Here is a 21,209-nt window from a genome sequence, read left to right as displayed (position 1 = left end):
TTATATAAATTTGCGATAATCTTCCTAAATTTGACACCTCTCACATTTGAGAGATTATAAAACTTAAAGAATTTTAGATCTACAACTCATTTTACCAACACCATATATACATGTAGACATACATATATGTACATGTATGTGTATATGTATTGGTTCTCCTTATTTACACCAATATCTATTTTTTTCTTTTTAATGTATATTTATTCTTTATATTATAATCCATAGACATATATAAAATACAAAAGTACCTGGGTATATTGGCAGAAACAGAAATTTGATCCGAGTGAATTCAGAAAGGGATTCCATGACACAGCAATTGATTGGATTTGAATTTCCATGCCAGTTGACAACCAAATGACCAAGCCTCACATAGCCTTGGGCCATGGTGTAATCCTATCACTATTGGTTACCTTACTCTTATTAGGCTGCTTTGTTCTTCGCTACCATGCTTCTACGCCGTCCCTCACTATATTCCTGCCACAACACCACAGCAAGAAGTTGGGACCTCTTAATGATTATGTAGCTTTCGTCTCATTAGCTTCCAATGACAGGAGGGGATGGATGTTGAATCCCGTCATAGCTGCTGTACGAGCGGGTCTCACAGGCATGTAGTTTATTTACTATTTTATTCATACTCAATAGAGTTTTTGAATGCTAGGTCGTTCTAGATAAACTTAATGTGGTGTGGGATGGGCAGGAGGGGTCAAATCATGCAAGTCTGTTCATGTGGGGGAGATAAAACCTGGTGGAATCAGGGGAAACCATCGGCATCTTATCTGCAACGAGACATTTATCATCTGGGGAGCGAAAACTATCTTTCGGGTATGCATTTTCTTTTTCCTCTGTACAGTTAGTCTCATTCCGTTTATGTAATTGTATAGAGTTCAATGACGAAGGCCTGTAGACTGCATACCATTGTTTAAAAATTAGGATTAGATAAAGAATAGTAAATAAAAAATTCTATAAATATGCAAAATAAATTTAAATAATGCAGTGAGTAATGAATTTAGAGAACACATAGTCTATTTTGTACATAATAGTATACTTAAAAAAGATTGATTAGACAAATCAAATTATAAATGGAATTCAATTACTGTGCATTTTATTAGGGGTCTAATAACCTTTAAAAATATCTTAAAAAAGGGAAAAATGTTGCTTTTGTTATTTTAAGCTAAATAAAGGAAAAAAATTGCATTTGCATCTGGGTAACTCAAAACAATTTTTATAGCTTTTTTAATCCAGACCGGGGCTTGGGGATAGCTGCTACTAACAGGATCAAGGGACAGTGCCCCTTATGGGGCTCGAGGGCAGCAGTAACCCTGTATCACATTCCTTGTCGTGATATAAGGTTGGGGTAGAGAAGTGGGCCTTCCACCTCAAGGCCTATATTAAGGCCTTCAAGGCCATAGGCATGCCATTTTTTGTGATTTTATTGCCTTTAAATCAAAATTCAATAGCCTTTCTATCACTCAACAATCAATGCATAACACTGAGTACCTAATCACTGAAGACGAAAATGGCAAGAAACATGAAAAATCAGGGTTCTATCAAGGGTTTACAATTCTTTCAGTAGCTGAGTTTGCCAAGAAAACTTGTGAGTTTCAAGCGAGTCTGCCAAGAAACTTGCAGAGTTTTTGCAGAACCTTGTTAGCATCTTAATTTGCACCTTTTGGTACAACACAAAATGCAATGGCATGACCTTTCTTTGAATTTCTAGGGGAAGCTTCCTTTTTAAAGAGTTCTTTACATTGAAAATTTAAAAAATAACTAAAACTAGCAGGAATTTCTTTGAGCATGCAGAACTACATACTAAAAGAAAACCTATCTTTTTATTTTGAGGTTAGAGCACAAGGCAATTGAGCACTTACGCACTAAACAAGAGGCTTCTTTGATATCTTTCTTATTGCGAAAAATAATCTAATCTAGATGATGCAAAGATATGGTCACTTCTTAAATCTAAAATCAGAGGATGAGTACACACGAGACCACAAAGCTTCTGAGTTAGAATCGGAACAGTCCTCAGGCACCTCTTTGGGGATAAAGTCAATCATTTGTTTCTTTGTAAACTGACTATGAGATCTCTTTCTTATCTCACATTCATCTCTAAAATTTGCCAAAAAGTTTTCCATGTTTGGCATGTGCTAAAAACGAGATCTCAACCTCTTGAATAGAATACGTTTAGGATAACAGGTATGCTTTTCATAGAAAAGTTTCAGGTTAAATTCAGAGAGATGTATACTTACATCTTTGGCATCAATTGCATTTTTGCATTAATAGAAGGCAATCTGAACAGGGAAGATTATTTCCTGCTTATGTCTTATGTCTCAACAGGAAATGTACTTCGGCCAACTGTCTACAAAACTCAGGTATAACCATATGATTGCTGGGGTACCTAGAAAGCATGTATGGAAAAGACAAGAAACCAAACACTTTGATGTAGCTAAAGTTGGAAACTGGATGACCAATTACCCCACTCTGAAATGATAGCCCTAGCCTGCTCTGGAAAGTGGATAGGTAGCTCCTAATCTATTCTTCTGATGGAATGCATTAAAAAGATGTCATTCACCCTCCTATAATGTCTCAAAGATTCACCATACTTTAAACGGAGGTAGTTGCCTATAGGTGTGCATAAGTTATATGTGATGAAACTGAATTGAAGGTGCTGGTCGGCCAGCCTTCCACAAGTGGTGTTAGCTAACACCCATTAGTTTGTGTTATTTTTTAAATAAGCAATGAGATTGAAATTATTATTTAATTTAATTTCTAGGTGAAACTGTTACCTGGGCTGACTTAATAAGTAAATTTATGTTTTTTTTCTTTTCCTGGCTGACTCAAGGTTGGTTTTTCTCTTGAGAGGCTGACTTCTTTGATGAGCTAGCACTTGCCTATTTAAGAAGGAGAGAGTTGTTGGGAAAGGCATGCTTGGAATGCCATTGAGCACGCAAAGAAACCTGGGACGACACCCTCAGGTAGCCAGCAAGGTAGGACACTCATTTTACCTTTGCACAACCGTTAGTAGGCCACCAGATCGCATAACTAATTTACAGTCTTATTCATTGTAGAGATTTACACTACAAAGGAGAAGATTGATGCTCATGCTTAGGAGGAGGACAAAAGAAAGTGTCATAATGATTTGGCGCCACTCCTAAGACGCCTAGTCGCTCTCATGCACTGCGAGCCCACACACAGAAAGCTACAATGCCGGAAGGCCCTAACTAAGTTAAGGTGAAGGTATTTTGTCAAAGCAAAATGAGAACAGGTCAACTGAAGCAGAGGATGACACATCCAAATTAGAGTCTTTTGGTGTTTGTCTCCAGCAGCAGCAAAACACATCCACAATCAAGGCACCAATAATACAATTTGCATCCAATTGGAGACAGTGCACTAAAGGTTGCAATTACAACATATCCAGAGCCAGAAGCTGGGGTGGTTGTAAGTAGTTTAATTAAGATCGAGCCCAAGGCTTTTCTGATGTAATATCTTCCATTTTGTTGGAATTGATAAACTGTGAATTACCTTAAGTATCGTCTTATATTCTGTTTTGACCTTCTCGAAAAGTTATTTTCAAGTCTGTGTAAAATGTGTTCAATTTATTGTTAGTAAATCAATTCAGAAATTATCAAGCTTATTTCAGTGGTATCAGAGCAGTGAACCTGCCAACCTGAGGGGAAATTGATAAGTGAAAGAAAGCAGCTTTATCAGCTGCATGAAAAGAAGGGAACTGCCATAGGAGATAAAGAAGACAATAATGCTGAAACATTCTTCAAAAGGATTGAGGAATTCCATAATAGCATGTCTGAAACAATGTGGGAAATGGTCCATCTACTGAGAGGTCTAAGTCAGGAATGGAGTGTCGCTAAACTTGCACATAATAGGACTGAAGGAAGCACTTCTGATGGGGAAAAGACTTCTGTTGAAGGGGAGAAAGTTTCAGTTTACACCAAGTCCTTTAGAGCCAAATTCTTACAAAAAGAAAGGTGTAGAAGAGGAGCAACCTGACCAAGTAAATGAAATATACAGATTTCATGATGAATACAATGCCCTGAGTGTACGTGTTTATAATAACATGACCTTCACAAAATTCTATGAGATGAAAAAAAAGGAGGGCATAGGAGGTGGAGGTATGAAGAAAGGAAAGATATTCATAACCGTTTGGGAAAGATTACAATCTCCAATTTTGATGGGACTGGTAGTACATCAGCAAGATCATGGTTATAGAAATTAGATACATACTTTTCATTGAACCCCATGTTTGAAGAAGAAGCTATAAAATTTGCCACCTTGCACCTTGAGGGCATAGCTCATGAATGGTGGTACCATGGCATAATAACTCAAGTGTTTGATTCTATAACTGCCATGGAGGACTTCAGCCAAAGGTTGATGGAAAGATTTGATAGAAGGATCCGAAAATTCACTTAAGGGACTTAGCAGAACTGAAGCAAGAGGGTAAAGTGGAAAGCTTTGTAGTAGAATTTCAAAAACTTGCAATAATGGTTCCTGATGTAACAGAGAGAAGACTCATAGTCTTATTTGTTGAGGGCCTAGCTGAACCTCTCAAGGGTTTAGTGAGGGCATTCAACCCAAGTACATTGCAAGAGGCCATCACAAGAGCCCTTAATTTGGAAGATTGGGTGACTAGGGACAGCTTTAATACCAAGAAGACATCACTTCCTATTCTGCCCAAGAAATCTTTTCAGAAGAACATTACATTTCCCAAGGCATCACAGTCCAGGCCAACTAATTTGTAGTCTTATTCATTGTAGAGCTTTGCATCACAAAGGATAAGATTGATGCTCACACTCAGGAGGACAAAAGCAAGGGTCATAATTTGGTGCCACTCCTAAGGCACCCAGTTGCTCTCATGCACAATCAGCCTGCACACAGAAAGCTATATTGCCGCTAGGCTTTAACTGATTTAAGGCGAAGGTAATTTGTCAAAGCAGAAGGAGAACTGGTCAACTAAAGTAGAGGATGGCACATCCAGATCAGAGTCTTTTGCTGTTTGTTGTTGGCAACAACAAAACACATTCGTAGTCAAGGCACGGATAATACGATTTGCATCCAATTGGAGACAGTGCACTAAAGTTGCGATTACAACATTTCCAGAGCTGAAAAGCTAGGGTGGTCGTAAGTAGTTTCAAGGCTGATTGATTATATTTTGATGTAAAAGGCTTTTCATTAAGATCAAACCGAGGGCTTTTCTGATGCTAAGTTGCCGGTTCGGGTTTGAGCACCGTTTCAGGTTCAAAGAACCGGTATGCCGGTACGACAAAATTTTGAAAAGGGTTTTGGGTTCGTTAGTACAAAAACATGTAAATTACATATATATTAATATTTATGCAGCCTATAAGCATGAATTAAGATTAGCATGTCACATAGCATCATATAAACAACAAAACCAACATAAACTTGTAATCATAGCATCATATACATCAAGTTTAATATCAAAATGACAAAATATTCAAGTATCATTGTTTCAACTTTTAACAATTTAAAGTTTAATCATCAAATGTATTGTCTAATTCATCATCCTCATTCTCCTCATCCTCCTCATCATTGACATTGACATTAAATGAACCAATGCCAATGCCGCTTGCACTTGCACTTGCACTATAAGTTTGCTCGCTATTCGAGTCATCAAGTGTTAATGCAACAAGCTGAGAAGCAGAAGCATCCAAATCAGTATGCTCTGGCTCTATATCCCACATCTTCGTTTCCCCTTGGTTGTAGTCATGTTTGTGTGAAAGAAGACGTAGGTTGGAATGCACATATACTAAATTCTCCGCTCTTTTTGATAGCAACCTATTGCGTTTTACTGAGTGGATGAAAGAGAATGTGCTCCAATTTCTTTCTGAAGCAGATGAACTAGCAACCTATGAAGACAAAGTAAACTATAAATAAACTTGTGATAAATTTTAATTAATTAAACTTGTGATAAAACTTTGACAGCGAGGGGTTGTAGGTTTTGGAAGCATGTGCCATGGAAGTACCACCAACTATGAGCATCCTTCTTGGATCTATGACGAAGAGCATCAACACTTAGACCATTTCCATTTGCAAATTCTATGAACCCATTTGTAACAATATCTCCCAAATCATCTTCAGGATAGAGTCTAAGGAATGCTGCCTCGTACCCATCATATACTTCTAGATCTCTCCATGGTGGAATCCTTCCTGGTTTATCAAGAAATTGATTGCTATAGTACTTTGGTGTCAGGGCACAGGCAAGGAGATGCGAAGGAGTGGTCATCTTATTCCACCTTTCTACAACAATTGCTTCCACTTCTTTGAAGAATTTCTCCTCGGGGTCATTCTCTCTTGCATTTATAGTGCACTTCATTTTTTCAAGCATTGAGTCAATGCCATCATAAATCTCACCAATGCAAGGCCTATCCATGTCGGTATAGCGAATCATGCTCATAATGGGCTTAGTGAAACTAAGGAGATATGTCACAAGATCCCACCATGACTCATTCAATATCCGGTCCCTAATTTTTGCTGCCCTCTCACTGCTACTCTGCTTCCATATAGTCCAGTTGGTGCTGATCACCATATTGCATAGTGCCACTCTAACTTTCACAAGTCGTCTCAAGACGATTGTGTTTGATGCAAAACAGGTTGCAGCAACCTATAACACAAATTAATGCCAAAATAGATTAAAAAATAAAGCCAAACTTTAAAGAAGAATACACAATATAGCTTACACAATGATATTATGAACATTGAAAATTTAAAAAATCAGAAAATGTAAAATTAAATTACTATTTCACTTACCTTTAATAGCTCCAAATTCGAAAAGGATCTAAAAGTCCCTTGAGACACGTGGTGGTTTGCGATGAACATCTGGATGTCCTCAACCTTTGCATACACATCTTTGATCCATTTAATTTTATTCCCAATCTTTTGTAGCATAAGATTGAGTGAATGGACCGCACAAGGTGTCCAAAAGATGTGATCATAGCATTCCTCAACCAACAAACCAACAACTCTACAATTTATTGCATTGTCCGTTATAACTTGGACAACATTGCAGGGTCCCACTGACTCAATGGTGGAGATCAAAATATCTGCGATAAATTGGCCATCTTTTACTTGGCCCTCACAATCCACAACTTTCAAAAACATTGCCCCTTTTGGGGACACCGCTATGACATTGATCAAGGGATGATTTTTAGAATCTTTCCACCCATCTGAAACAATTGATACACCTGTCTCAACCCATGAATCCCTTATGGGTTTCAATGAATCTTCAATCCCCTTCACCTCTTTTTCCAATAAGGTTCCATGTACCGTCTCATAACCTAGGCCCTTATACCCTCTTGGAGCTTCATTAACACTTCTCAACATTTGCTTCCAATATGGGGAGCAAACAACATTGAAAGCCAACCCATTTGCATATATGCACCTTGCTACATCTTGGTCAGCAATTTCTCGATTCTCATTTTGAAATGCGGTTTCTAAAGGCCCCTTTGTTCTCTTGCATGTCAAGGGTGCTTCACTTTGAGGTTCAGTTGTTGAAAAGAAGGGGTGGTTTTCTACTACAACATTGGGATTAGATGGGGCTTGCATTCCCTTTGTTTTTATTGGTGCGGTTTGATTCAATTTGCGGGCTTCTCTCTCTTCTGCTGCCTCATGCTCCCTAATATATTTCATCACCGTCTCATCTGGTATAGGTTTACCCTCTTTTCTAGGGCATTTTTTGATGCCTCTGCCTGGTATTCCACACAAATGGCCCACCACCCGATAATACGAACTATTACGTTCTATACCACATCCTTGGCATCTCCAATGAAATCCCCCATCTCCTGGAAGCGGTCTTATAATGTCAACATACTTCCATAGGGGAGAATTTGGATCATTTCTTTGTTTTGATTGTTCATTTGTGCCAATGGAGGAAGAGGTAGATGCCATTCTAGTTCCTATGGCAAGAAATAATATTAACATATTCAAAAACAAAAACAAAATAATGAAAAACAATTAAGGTTTCATGTTTGACAATTTGTGAAACAAAAATAGTTGAAAAAAATGTTCAAAAACTTACCTCTTGCAGCCAATGGGAGCTTGTAAATGTGTGGAAATGATGCTACAACACTTGTTGAAGCTTCAAAAATAAGTCTTCAACTCCTATTTGATTTTGGAAGCCAAACTTTGTTCACCCTTTCTTCAACTTGCTAGCAAAAAACTTTTGTTTGCAACACAAATGAGGAGAAATGAGCCAAGTTTATGTTTTAAAAGTTACTATTAGGGTTTTATTTTCATTTTTTAAGAGGTGGATTTTAAAAAAAACACGTTTTTTGGCTGCCGGCCACCCGGGTTTGACCTGGGTCCACTTTGGTCCGCCCGGGTTCGACTTGGGTCCGCCCGGGTCCATCCTGGCTCGAACCACGTCTGTGGAACACGGACCTTGTCCTGACCATAGGCGGACCGGACTAGGACCCCGGACTAGGACCAGGGTGTAGGGGGCCGAACCCGGTAACCTAGTTCTGATGTAATAATATTCCATTTTGTTGGAATTGATAAACTGTGAATAACCTAAAGTACTGTCTTATATGATGCTTTGACCTTCTGGTAAAGTTATTTTCAAGTTTGTGTTCAATGTGTTCAATTTATAGTTAGTAAATCAATTCAGAAATTATCAAGCATATTTCATTGTATGAAGATATATGTAACTCATGAGTGCACTCAAAATTAGTCAATTGCCTATGAATGTGTTCACTAATCAAGATGAACCAATCTAGGTAGATTTTTCCCTTGCAAAGGACAGTCGTGATGCAAAATATCCATGGCCTGAATGTTCTAGCACATTTGTCCACTCACTTGATTGAGAAGAGTGATCATCATAGCAAGTTCCTCTTTAAATTCATTGCTTTTAAACACCCTCGGAGCTTTCGTTTCTCTCTCTTTGAACCAATGCTTGTTCACATGTTTTTGACATTTGAGAGTTTTAGTATTCCATTCTTCTTCACACTTTAGCCAATTCAACCTTTTGAGTTTTTGTAGAAGGACTGATTGAAGATACTTTGAATGGAATCCAAATCAAGCTCCATACAATTTGGCCATTTAACTAGTCAATCTTGATCGACACCAAGGTGTAATAGTTAACATAAGGCACAGCAAACTCCTGACTTTGAACTGAAATTGGGAATTAAGCCTCCTCTATAAGCTCACTATCCTTCAATCTTTTTGCCACTTTGTTGCCTTTTTGGATGTGCTTCTTCAAGTCTATGTGTTGAATATTTGTGTCCCAAATCAGTATCCTTGCCATGTGGGTACTTGGCCATAAACTTGGAAGGTGCTTCTGGGCATTGAAAGTGATATTTGATGTTATACTCTGTTTTGAACCCTTGCTGTGCAGATTTTTATGATAAAAATCTTGTTTTTCTGACAATCACAACAACATTCCTAGTGACTGAAAATTGATGATTTTTATTAAAATTCTTACTGTTCTGATAAAAATCTTGTTTTTCTGACAATCACAACAACATTCCTAGTGACTGAAAATTGATGTTTTTTATTAAAATTCTTACTGTTCTTATAAAAATCTTGTTTTTCTGACAATCACAACAACATTCCTAGTGACTGAAAATTGATGTTTTTTATTAAAATTCTTACTGTTCTATTATTGTAAAGTTAAACTGCCACCTCAGGTAAAATCAGTCAATATGCATATATATTTGAGAGGTAGGAAAGCGATTTTGAAATCCCACTGTCTTATCCACTGTTTTCTAACCAAAGCCTCTACTATTTTGACTGAAATACTGCTGATTTGACTACATAAGCAGCTGTCAGGCTTTTGAAATCAGAAATGTTATGGAACTGCTATTTCGAGTGTCTGAAACCCATGGTTTTATTAATAGTGAGGTACATAGAAGGAGCTTAACCCTAGTCATGTTTCTACTTATCTGTTTTTTCAAAATCCTGCTTATTTTACTATACAAACAGCTATTTTAATTTGTATTTGCTGCTATTTCCAAAGGATAAAACCCTGCTATTTGGAGAGTAAAATCTAATTGTTGCAAGGACCAAAAGCTACTGTCATTTTTAGGCTAGAAACTGCTGTCTCATGCTTGAAACCTTCTGTTTTTGAGGACTGCAAACGACAGGAAAGTGCCTTGAAAAAGCACCAAAAAATGGAGTTTGAAACCCTAGGTATATGTTGACTGATTTATATCAAAACCCTGCTGTTCAGATGACTGAAAACTGCAGTGTTGTGCTTGAAACCCTAGGCGTGGAGATTGTTTTGGTTTGTATTGACAAAACATGAAAATTTTGCGATGGAGTCTGCTGCAAATCAATCCAAACAAATAGAAAACATTCCAAATCAGCAAGGTAAGGATGTGTATCTGTCAATAATGAAGAGGAGAAGTAAGATGCCTCATGGAAATGAAGAAATTGGGTCTTTTGATGCTTCAACCTGCTCTTTCAAGATTTAATGGCGTCGTCTTCTTTCTCAATGATCTTGACAAGTGAAGAGTGAATGAATGAAGGATAAGGGCACTTAATAACTTTTTGGAATTTTTTGTATTTTCAACTTGATTTTCCTTCTTCTCTTTCCCACTAAGGTGACCTTGTGCCTTTTTCTTATATATTGTATTGACAAACTAGCGCAAAATCTCTCATGGGCATGTCTCAGCAACTTCGAATACTTTTGTCATGTTTTTTATTTGACAATTTGTTACACATGTATAGGGGCATGCTTGTGAACAAGAAAGTCATTTTATATAATTTTCACTTGACACAAACCCTCTTGGGTGTGCACATGGGTGATTTGTTGCACTTTTGTTATATTTCTTACTTGACAATTTGACATAAGGAGGCTCATGGGTGTGCCAATATTACTTAGAGCACTTTTTGATTTAATAATTTGACAAATTGACCCAAATAAGTTTAGGGGTGTTCCAAGATAACTTATTGCACTTTCTGTAATGTCCCCACTTTGAAATAGGATTTAATAATAAATAATAATAATAAAATTAAAATACAAAAGAATAAAAATAACATATAAATTAAAATATAAAATTAAATATAATTAAAATTTAACTAAGTTATTGAATGGTCAAAAGGCATGAAATGAAAAGTTATGATTCCCTTGAATATGAGATGTAAAATGGAGAAGAGAACCTCATTTGAGAGGGGAGAGGGAGGAGAAAAGAAAGAAGTAAGAACTTACAATGTTTATGCACTTACAATGTTTTACTTTCTTGGAATAATCTAATATCCATACACTTCATATCTTTGCAAACATTCTCTATGTATATCGATAATAAAGATAATGCTCCATAATGTTTGTGTATTGTGATGCCTAATTTGTATGTTATTGATGTCTCCAATTGTGGTGGAGGGATAAGGGACACAATAGGGGGAATGGTGAAAGATTCCTGACTAAGTATGGTGCTTCGTTAAGTTGGTTAAGGATGAGGAGGCCACCTCTGATGATGGTTAATGACCATTGGTTAAGGACCACATGAGGCCAAGAACAATAAGGTCCTAACCTTGGGCCTAGGGTTGAGTCAAGGGCACCCTCTTGCAATATTCCCTCCAAACCCTATAGGGGTTAGTTATTGAGGTAGGCAAGAAAGGGGATCTTGAATCATAAGGGGAGAGAAGATTAGCATGATGGAGGGGAATGGTGTACGTGCTTTGCTAGATACACCACCTCATGAGCATGGTTAAGGACCACATGAGGCCAAGAAGGACCTGGTTTCCGCTCTTGGGCGTACGGTTGAAGATATTTAGGGCACTTCATTATGACCATCCTATCTCCATCCTTGTTATGGTTGAGCCTATGAGATCATTTGGATTTATGTGCAATAAGAGTGTTTCTCCTTTAACCCTAGAGATGGATATATTATATGTATTATGTCTACATTATTATCTAACTTGGTTGTAGGTTTCCAAGACAAACTTACCTCATTCTTTTATTAGGTAAGGATTATCTCTCTAACTAAGTTATGTTCCTTCTTTCATTTGGACTTTGTGAATTTAGGGCAAACTACATGGTAATCTAGGAAAGGGACATTACACTTTCCTTATGTTTTTGAGTCGATTGTAATGTCCCCACTTTAGCAGTTGACCAAGTGTACGTGCGTTAGCCTAGCTCTATATGGTCCCGAGGGCTAACGAAGGGTTTAAGGGGATCCTGGAGTGTTTTGGCCTAGTCATTTCCAGTTTGGGCTAAAACGGAGTTGATTTACTTAGTTTCAAGCATACTTACTATTTTTAGTAAGTCAGCAGGACACAACGGAGGCTAGCTTTGGTGATTGGATTCGATACTCCTCGGCGAGAGCTTTCCGACGAGCTATTACTCGTGCTATTCGGAGTCCGATTGCTAATATATTTTAATGCCTGAAGTGTTATTAAAGTAACATTTAATTTAATTGTAAAATATAAAAGTGTTACTTTAATATTTATTTTTATGGGGATGTGTGCAAATCAAAGGGGCACCCAAGGGAGACATAAGTGAATATTTTAATATGTTTTATATTGCACATCTTTTATCCCACATTGCTCAAGTGAGTTGGGTCAACCCTTGGAGAAAGAATAAAAGGAAGCTTTTGTGGCTTCATTCAGCATGTTGAATATGAGAAGAAATTGATGTGTGAGTTGCAGATCCGTTCTTGGCATTAGGGGACGTCTATCCTCTCTTGTGACATTCTAGACGTCATTCCTTTGGGGTTTGGCCTTTGGAATCCATTGCTATCAACTTCATTAGCAGGCAGATTGGGTGCATCTCCAGCTACAGGCAGATTTGGTGTTTGCTCATACCCTCTTCATTTCTTGTCCAAATGCTTATGCCATTTTGAAGGGATGATTTTATGAAGATATTGGACTGATTGAAGACTAATTAATACTGTAGCAGCACTATAGCGCAACACTATTCACGTTACTGTAGCACGACACTATTCACGCCACTGTAGTGCAACACTATTCATGTTACTGTAGCGTGGCACTATTCATGTTACTGTAGCAGCAAGATGGGAAGTCATTGTTGGAACATTATGTCAAAAATGCTGGAGTATTTAGTGAGTTGAAAAATCTGCTATGTATTTGATTTTATTAATTCTGGAAATAATATCATATCAGCAGTAGTTCAATCTTCATGTTGCATATTATTGTAATTTCCTTCTAGTTCATGTTATGTGATTTCAAATCTATGCAAAGACTTAAAAACAAACAAACATTTCATTTCCGAAGCCATAATGGGGTTTGAACATTAAACGGAGAAATAAGGAGTTGGATGCAAACTGTTTGACTAAATTTCTATCAGCGGTTGGTTTAGATTTTGGGCATCCGAGGGTGTCCATTACAGTGGTATCAGAGCTTGTTTTTCCTGCCATCCTGTGAGGGTTTTATGCGTCCAACACATCAGTATTACTTGAGGAGAAACAGGTCAAACCCAAACTTACAGAATTCACCAGAGATTGAAGAGGAGGGTGACCCTTTTTCAGCACCAGCCATGGGTGACAGAGATGGGGAAAGGGGAGAACCTAGCACTAGGGAGATGCTCAGTGATCTTGCTAGGGGTCAAAGGGAGCTCCAGGCTACATTGCAGCAGATGGCTATAACCATTACACAACATTTGACGAGAGCAGATCAAGGCAATAATGGCAACCAAGGTAATAATACCAATCTGGGTAATAATGCTAACCAGGGAAGTGGACAGGGTAATGGAGGTAATGGAGACGCATCGGTTAACAGGGGAACCGGGACATATGCTAGAGCAAGTTCTTCTACTACGAGACCACTCATGCCACAATTTCCTTCGAGACAGAATGACCAGAATAATGCCGGTCCTACACAGCAAGAGATTCAAGATATGATTATGGATGATTGGAGGGACTCTAGCCCTGAGTTACAGGTTGAGATGACATTCAGGGAATATATGGATGTTAGACTCAAGAATATGCCCATGAGAGGAAACCGACAACAGAATTATGAGATGAGGAAGAAGTTGGGAAAGTTGTCTATTCCATACTATGATGGGACAGGGAAGGCTTCAGCACGGACATGGGTCCAGAAATTAGATACTTTTTTCCAGCTTAATCCCATGCTTGAGGAGGATGTGATTAAGTATGCTGCATTGCACTTGGATGGGAGTGCACACGAGTGGTGGCACCACGATATGGTCACATTGGGCCATAACTAGATAGACACATACACAGAGTTCACTGAGAGGTTGATTGACAGGTTTGATACGAAGGATCCAGAACTCCATTTCAAGGAGTTAGCCTAGTTGAGACAGTGGGGTCCTATCGACAATTACATCTCAGATTTCCAGAGTCTATCAGTGTTGGTTACAGACATTTCGGAGGGGAGGTTGATTGTATTGTTTGTGGATGGATTGTTAGAACCTCTTTGTGGTTGGGTGAAGGGACATGATCCCCTCACATTGCAGGATGCCATTCGGAAGGCGAGAGATCTTGCACCTTCTGCTTCTAGGAGTAAGTTCACTCCTAAGGATCCACACTTCAAGAAGGATAAGGATAAGAAACCTCTACATAAGGATTCTTAACCTCAAAAAAAAGAATCAAAGAGGTTAGACGATGAGACACTGAACGAGTTGAGGCGGAAAAAACTATGTTTTCAGTGTAGGGAACCGTGGGATTTATCTCACAAGTGTCCTCTGAAGGCTAAGGCCAACCAGATGGAGTACTTCTCTGCTGAGGAGTCACAGTTAGAGGATGAGGAGCAGCAGTCAAAGTCTGATGGTGAGAGCAGTGCCACTGAGGAGGGTTCAGGGAATGAGAAGTCCCTAGCTAGATTGACAGGTGCTCAAAAGGCAATTACTTTTAAGGTGTGTGGCACCATACATGGACAGAAGGTGGTTGCTTTTTTGGACACTAGGGCCACACATAATTTCATAAATTCACAGTTAGTGGCTAGGAGAGGGTGGCAAACTGAAGAACATTCAGGATTTCGAGTCAGGTAGCTAGTGGTCACAAGTTACTATGCACACAAAAGATTACAAATCTTCGCATCAGATTGGGAGATGGTTATGAGCTCCAGGATGAGTTCTATGTTGTGGACATGGGTGATTATGACGTTATCTTAGGGATGACTTGGATGGCATTGTTGAGAGAGTTTACTCTCAACATGGAGAGAGTAGAGATGAGGTTCCAGCATGAGGGCATGATCGTGGTACTCAGAGGATTATTAGATGGCAGTTGTAGGGTAGTTTCTTTGAGGAGGATGGAGAGGTTCTTCAGACATGATGATATTGAGTGGGCAGCGGAGTGCTTGATTATGCCAGCATCACTAGAGCCACAGGTTAAGAGTCATCCGCCTGATATGCAGGACATCCTTGATAGACATGCCAAGGTATTTGGCAGTATTCCACATGGCATTCCTCTAGATAGGGAGATAGAGCACGTCATTGAGTTAGAAGAGGGGGCTAAGCCCATTATGATCACGCCCTATCGTCATCAAAAGAAACACAAGGATGAGATAGAGAAAGCCATCAAGGAGTTGTTGGAGATGGGACACATTAGGCCAAGCAAAAGCCCTTTTGCTTCAGCAGTTGTTTTGGTTAAGAAGAAGGATGGAACAATGCGCATGTGCATTGACTACAGGGCCTTGAACAAGAAAACCATTAAGAACAGGTACCCCATTCCAAGGATAGATGAGTTGATAGATGAGCTACATGGGGCATGCTTCTTCACAAAGATAGATTTGAGATCAGGGTATCATCAGATCAGTATGAGGGCAGAGGACATTGAGAAGATAGCTTTTCGGTGTTACTATGGTCATTTCGAGTTTTTGGTTATGCCATTTGGGCTAACCAATGCTCCTGCTACTTTTCAGAGTTGCATGAACCAGGTGTTCAGGGGGCATTTGAGGAGATTCGTTTTGATTTTCTTTGACGATATTTTGGTCTTTAGCAAGACATGGGAGGAGCATTTGCAGCATCTTGAGGAGGTGCTATCTATCTTGGAGAGAGAGTCCCTGTATGCCAAGGAGTCTAAGTGTGAGTTTGGGATGACAAAGATTTTGTACCTTGGTCATATTATCAGTGCAAAGGAAGTTCAGGTGGATCCTGAAAAGATTAGAGCTATTGTTGATTGGCCCATGCCTACGAACCTTACTCAGCTTAAGGGGTTCTTTGGCTTATGTGGTTTTTATAGGAGGTTTGTTAAGGGGTTTTCTCAGACAGCTGCTCCCTTGACAAATCTTACTAAGAAGGGGGCCTTCATGTGGATAGGGGCAGCACAAAGGTGTTTTGAGCATTTCAAGCAAGTGATGTCTTCATGTCTAGTCCTATCTCTACCAGACTTCACGAAGCCTTTTGAGCTTCATTGTGATGCATCAGGTGATGGGGTTGGAGCGGTATTGATGCAGGAGAAGCACCCCATCGCTTTTGAGAGTAGGAAGCTCCGAGGTGTGGAGAGGAGCTATTCTATTTATGATCGTGAGATGTTGGCCATCATACATGCCTTGGCAAAATTCCGATCCTATTTGGTTGGAGGGAAGTTTGTGATCAAGACGGATCACAACAACATAAAGTATTTCATGAGCCAACGAGACTTGAATGACAGGTAGCAGAAGTGGGTCACTAAATTGCAGGCTTATGACTTTGACATTGAGTTTGTCAAAGGGAAGAAGAATGTAGTAGCTGATGCCTTATCCAGAAGACCTCACATTTGTGCTTTTGCAGAGATTACGGGAGATTGGAGGGATAAGATTATAGCAAAATATGTCGGAGATACTTGGGCTTCTGGTTTGGTTTCAAGTACTATACAGGATGATCGCTATGAGGTGATAGATGGATTGATCAGATTTCAGGACAGGGTTTATTTGATTCCGTCATCACAGTTAAGAGAGGCGATACTGAGGGCATTTCATGATGCGCCTACAGCTGGGCATCCAGGGGTCTTCAAGACCTATAGGCAGATCCGAGAGCGGTTCTCATGGAGAGGGCTCAAGGATGATGTTCAGAGGTATGTCAATGAGTGTGCAGTTTCTCAGCAGAATAAGGGAGAGCACACGTTTCCTGTAGGTTTACTATAGCCCTTGCCCATTCCGGACAGGAAATGGGAAAGCATTTCTATGGACTTCATCACTGGTTTACCACGAGTGTAGGGAAGAGATGGCATTTATGTGGTGGTAGACAGATTGACGAAGTTTGCTCACTTCTTTGCTATTCCTTCTACTTACACAATAGCTCAGGTGGCAGATTTGTTCTTCAGAGAGATTTTTAGGTTGCATGGGCTACCAAGATTTATTGTTAGTGACAGGGATAGCAAGTTCATGAGCGCCTTTTGGCAGGAGTTGTTCAGGCTGTGCGGTACAGATCTTACACCTAGTACGAGCTGCCATCCTCAGACAGATGGGCAGACGGAGATAGTAAATAAATGGGTGGAAGGTTATTTATGGAACTATGTGACTGCACAACAGAGAGCTTGGGTCAGGTGGTTACACATGGGGGAGTATTGTTACAATACCACATATCACATGACCATCAGGATGACTCCATTTATGGCATTGTATGGGTATGAAGCACCAAGCTTCATGGATTTGGCTTTGGGGGACAACAGAGTGCCCAAAGCCAAGGATCTGTTGCAGGATAGTTAGGATATCCTGAGAGCGCTCAAGGAGAATATACAGTAGGCTCAAAATCAGCAGAAGTTGTATGCTGACCAACATAGGGTAGAGCGCAGTTTCGAGGTGGGGGACATGGTGTATTTGAGGCTACAGCCATATAGGCAGTCATCGCTCAAGAGGAACGGAGCAGAGAAGTTGAAGCCTAGATTTTATGGTCCCTACAGGGTGATTTGCAGAGTAGGCGAAGTTGCCTATGAGCTTGAGCTTCCAAAGGGCAGTTGGGTACACAATGTATTTCATGTGTCTAGGCTTAAGAAAGCCATTGGTCAGAGTGTAGTACCTTCTGCAGATTTACCCCCTTTGGATGAGGAGGGGAAGCTCATGTTAGTAGTTGAGGCTATTCTGGACACCAGAGATAGGAAACTCAGAAATAGGATAGTGAAGGAGTATTTGGTCAGATGGAGAGACTTGCCGGAGGAAGATGCTACATGGGAGAATGAGCAGGTGATACAGTAGGCACAAGTTGGACTGAGATTGCTTGAGGACAAACAATTTCAAGGGGGGCGGACTGTAATGTCCCCACTTTAGTAGTTGACCAAGTGTATGTGCGTTAGCCTAGCTCTACATGGTCTCGAGGGCTAACAAAGGGTTTAAGGGGATCCTGGAGTGTTTTGGCCTAGTCATTTCCAGTTTGGGCTAAAACGGAGTTGATTTACTTAGTTTCAGGCATACTTACTATTTTTAGTAAGTCAGCAGGACACAACGGTGGTGTCTTTGCTTTGGCATGTGTGGATATAATTTAGGTCTGGTGCTATCTAGGTTATAGACCGGTTTGCATGAAATGTGTTGGTGGATCCTCAGATGCGCTTCTCGGATGTTTCATTGATTGGATGTTGTTTGTTTGGCCTTAGGTCGACATGTGTTATAGTTTTATTTCAGGATTATGTAATGGATCTATTGTATTATCATTTTGGTGATTGGATTCGATACTCCTCGGTGAGAGCTTTTCGATGAGCTATTACTCGCGCTATTCGGAGTCCAATTGCTAATATATTTTAATGCTTGAAGTGTTATTAAAGTAACATTTAATTTAATTGTAAAATATTAAAGTGTTACTTTAATATTTATTTTTATGGGGATGTGTGCAAATCAAAGGGGCACCCAAGGGAGACATAAGTGAATATTTTAATATGTTTTATATTGCACATCTTTTATCCCACATTGCTCAAGTGAGTTGGGTCGACCCTTGGAGAAAGAATAAAAGGAAGCTTTTGTGGCTTCATTCGGCATGTTGAATATGAGAAGAAATTGATGTGTGAGTTGCAGATCCGTTCTTGGCATTAGGGGACGTCTATCCTCTCTTGTGACATTCTAGACGTCATTCCTTTGGGGTTTGGCCTTTGGAATCCATTGCTATCAGCTTCATTAGCAGGCAGATTGGGTGCATCTCCAGCTACAGGCAGATTTGGTGTTTGCTCATACCCTCTTCACTTCTTGTCCAAATGATTATGCCATTCTGAAGGGATGATTTTATGAAGATACTGGACTGATTGAAGACTAATTAATACTGTAGCAGCACTGTAGCGCAACACTATTCACGTTACTGTAGCACAACACTATTCACGCCACTGTAGCGCGGCACTATTCACGTTACTGTAGTGCGGCACTATTCATGTTACTGTAGCAGCAAGATGGGAAGTCATTGTTGGAACATTATGTCAAAAATGCTGGAGTATTTAGTGAGTTGAAAAATCTGCTATGTATTTGATTTTATTAATTTTGGAAATAATATCATATCAGCAGTAGTTCAATCTTCATGTTGCATATTATTGTAATTTCCTTATAGTTCATGTTATGTGATTTCAAATCTATGCAAAGACTTAAAAACAAACAAACATTTCATTTCTGAAGCTATAATGGGGTTTGAACATTAAACGAAAAAATAAGGAGTTGGATGCAAACTATTTGACTAAATTCCTACCAGCGGTTGGTTTAGTTTTTGGGCATTCAAGGGTGTCCATTACATCAACAACTTGACACAAACTCTCTCAAGGGAAAACCCAAGCTCTTTGGAACACCTTTTTAACTCAATTTTCACTTTGAGCTTAGTCACTTAAGTGAAAATTTTGTTTTCCATTTCTTTAGTGATATCATTGCTTAAATGACAAAGTGCTTTTGAATCACTTAAGTGATCTATTTCTTCGTTTATGTTGAAAAGTGCATGCATTTTATTTCTCAAGTGAAATTTGCATTCCAACTTGACACACAACCTCTCTTTGGCCTACCTAAGCTTCTAAGAGACCTTTCTTGATGATCTTAGTCCATCAAATGACTTTTTCTTTATTTAGCACATCCTAGACTACCCCACATGCCTTTTATTGACCTAAAACTGCCTAAGTACCTTCACTTTGTTTTAACAAGCTTCAAAAGCATTGACATTCACTTGCCTATCCCTATATCTCAATTGGCTCATCCTTCTCATTTGATATGCTTGAAAATTCTTTTCTCTTAAGTCCTACTTAAGTGTTAGCTTGAAATAATTTTAGCAACATTAAAAACTCCTTGCTACATAAGACTTAGAAACAACTTATAGGTGACAAATGACAAGTTTTCTACATAGAATTTATCTCATGAATGATGTCACGTTTCCAACCTCTTGAGGCTGACTTGCACATTTAATTTACCAAAAAGAAAAAGTGTTTTTAAACACCAACTTTTAATGAATAGATATTTAATGTAAAATATAAAATAAAAATCTAATTTTTGAATTTTAAAAGTTGGCGCCAAAGTTTGATTGTCAGCCTAGGCCTAAGCTGGTCACATGCCACATGTGGGAGCTAATATTTATTGATTTTTGTTGGTCGCTGGGGCATCATGGGTGAGTTTTGGCAAATCTTATCCTTGTGGCATTGGTAGGATGAAACCCTTGTCAAGCGTGGAAGAGGCTAGATGAAAACCTAACCCCTTTCAGTCACTTTCTTCATTCTGCAATCTGATCTGCTAAATTGGTATCATTATCCTGCACAAATCTGAAGTTGGCACACTACAGTTTTAGAAGCGCTGAGGTTGTAGGAGGGTGAACTTACCACATGGTTTGCCATAGCATGGACAGATTGAGTAGGGAGCAATAGAGGACTGAGTTCCAAGACTTCGGCATTAGTAGGGACCCCTGCAAGCAATATCCTGGTCACAACTCATAAATTTGAGAGCTGAACCCCAGCCGCCCGTACAAGGAGGTCAACAACAAAGGAGAATATACATAGCCAGCTAATTCCAGTTCAAGGAAGGGTCATGTTGATGTGTTTTTAGACACCTCTAACACAGAATAAAATACCAAAGGTATTCTATCCTCTCTTGATCAAAATCTTTTTGGATGCTGAATTATATGATCAACCAAGATGACTCCAAGGTTTCTATAGTTAGATCTTGACGTGTAGATAGCTCAATGGTTTTGATGTGATTTGTTGGAATCACAAGGTGGACTTATGTTGATACTTGAATTCTTGCTTGAATGCTGCTGGAACTTAGATTCTAACTACTTGCTTGGAAAATAAAAGGGCAAAAGACATAAGGTTTAGGGATTCTAATCTAATCCTAAGAATGTAGGAATCATGGACAATCTTTGGTGAAACTCAACTAAGCCTTGCTTCGACATGCAAAGCAACAACTCC

At 39.2% G+C, this 21,209-nt stretch overlaps 1 protein-coding gene across 2 annotated transcripts in view; it reads left to right on the top strand.

Moving 5' to 3' along the window:
* The first annotated feature begins 203 nt into the window (after positions 1-203).
* The window catches only part of LOC131049171 (uncharacterized), a 32,124-nt gene continuing 11,118 nt past the window's right edge, over positions 204-21,209 (top strand). Inside the window, exons 1-2 of one of the 2 annotated variants that reach the window (XM_057983204.2) lie at positions 204-604; positions 698-822. In XM_057983204.2, coding sequence (XP_057839187.2) covers positions 337-604; positions 698-822 — 393 coding nt within the window. In that variant the 5' untranslated portion in view covers positions 204-336. The remainder of the gene's footprint in view (positions 605-697; positions 823-21,209) is intronic. The other variant, XM_057983203.2, reaches the window with a different exon arrangement.

This window comes from Cryptomeria japonica, chromosome 9 (assembly GCF_030272615.1).
Source record: "Cryptomeria japonica chromosome 9, Sugi_1.0, whole genome shotgun sequence".
Lineage (NCBI taxonomy): Eukaryota > Viridiplantae > Streptophyta > Pinopsida > Cupressales > Cupressaceae > Cryptomeria > Cryptomeria japonica.
Note: the sequence above shows the minus strand (reverse complement) of the source record. Positions and strands in the feature narration are given on the sequence as shown.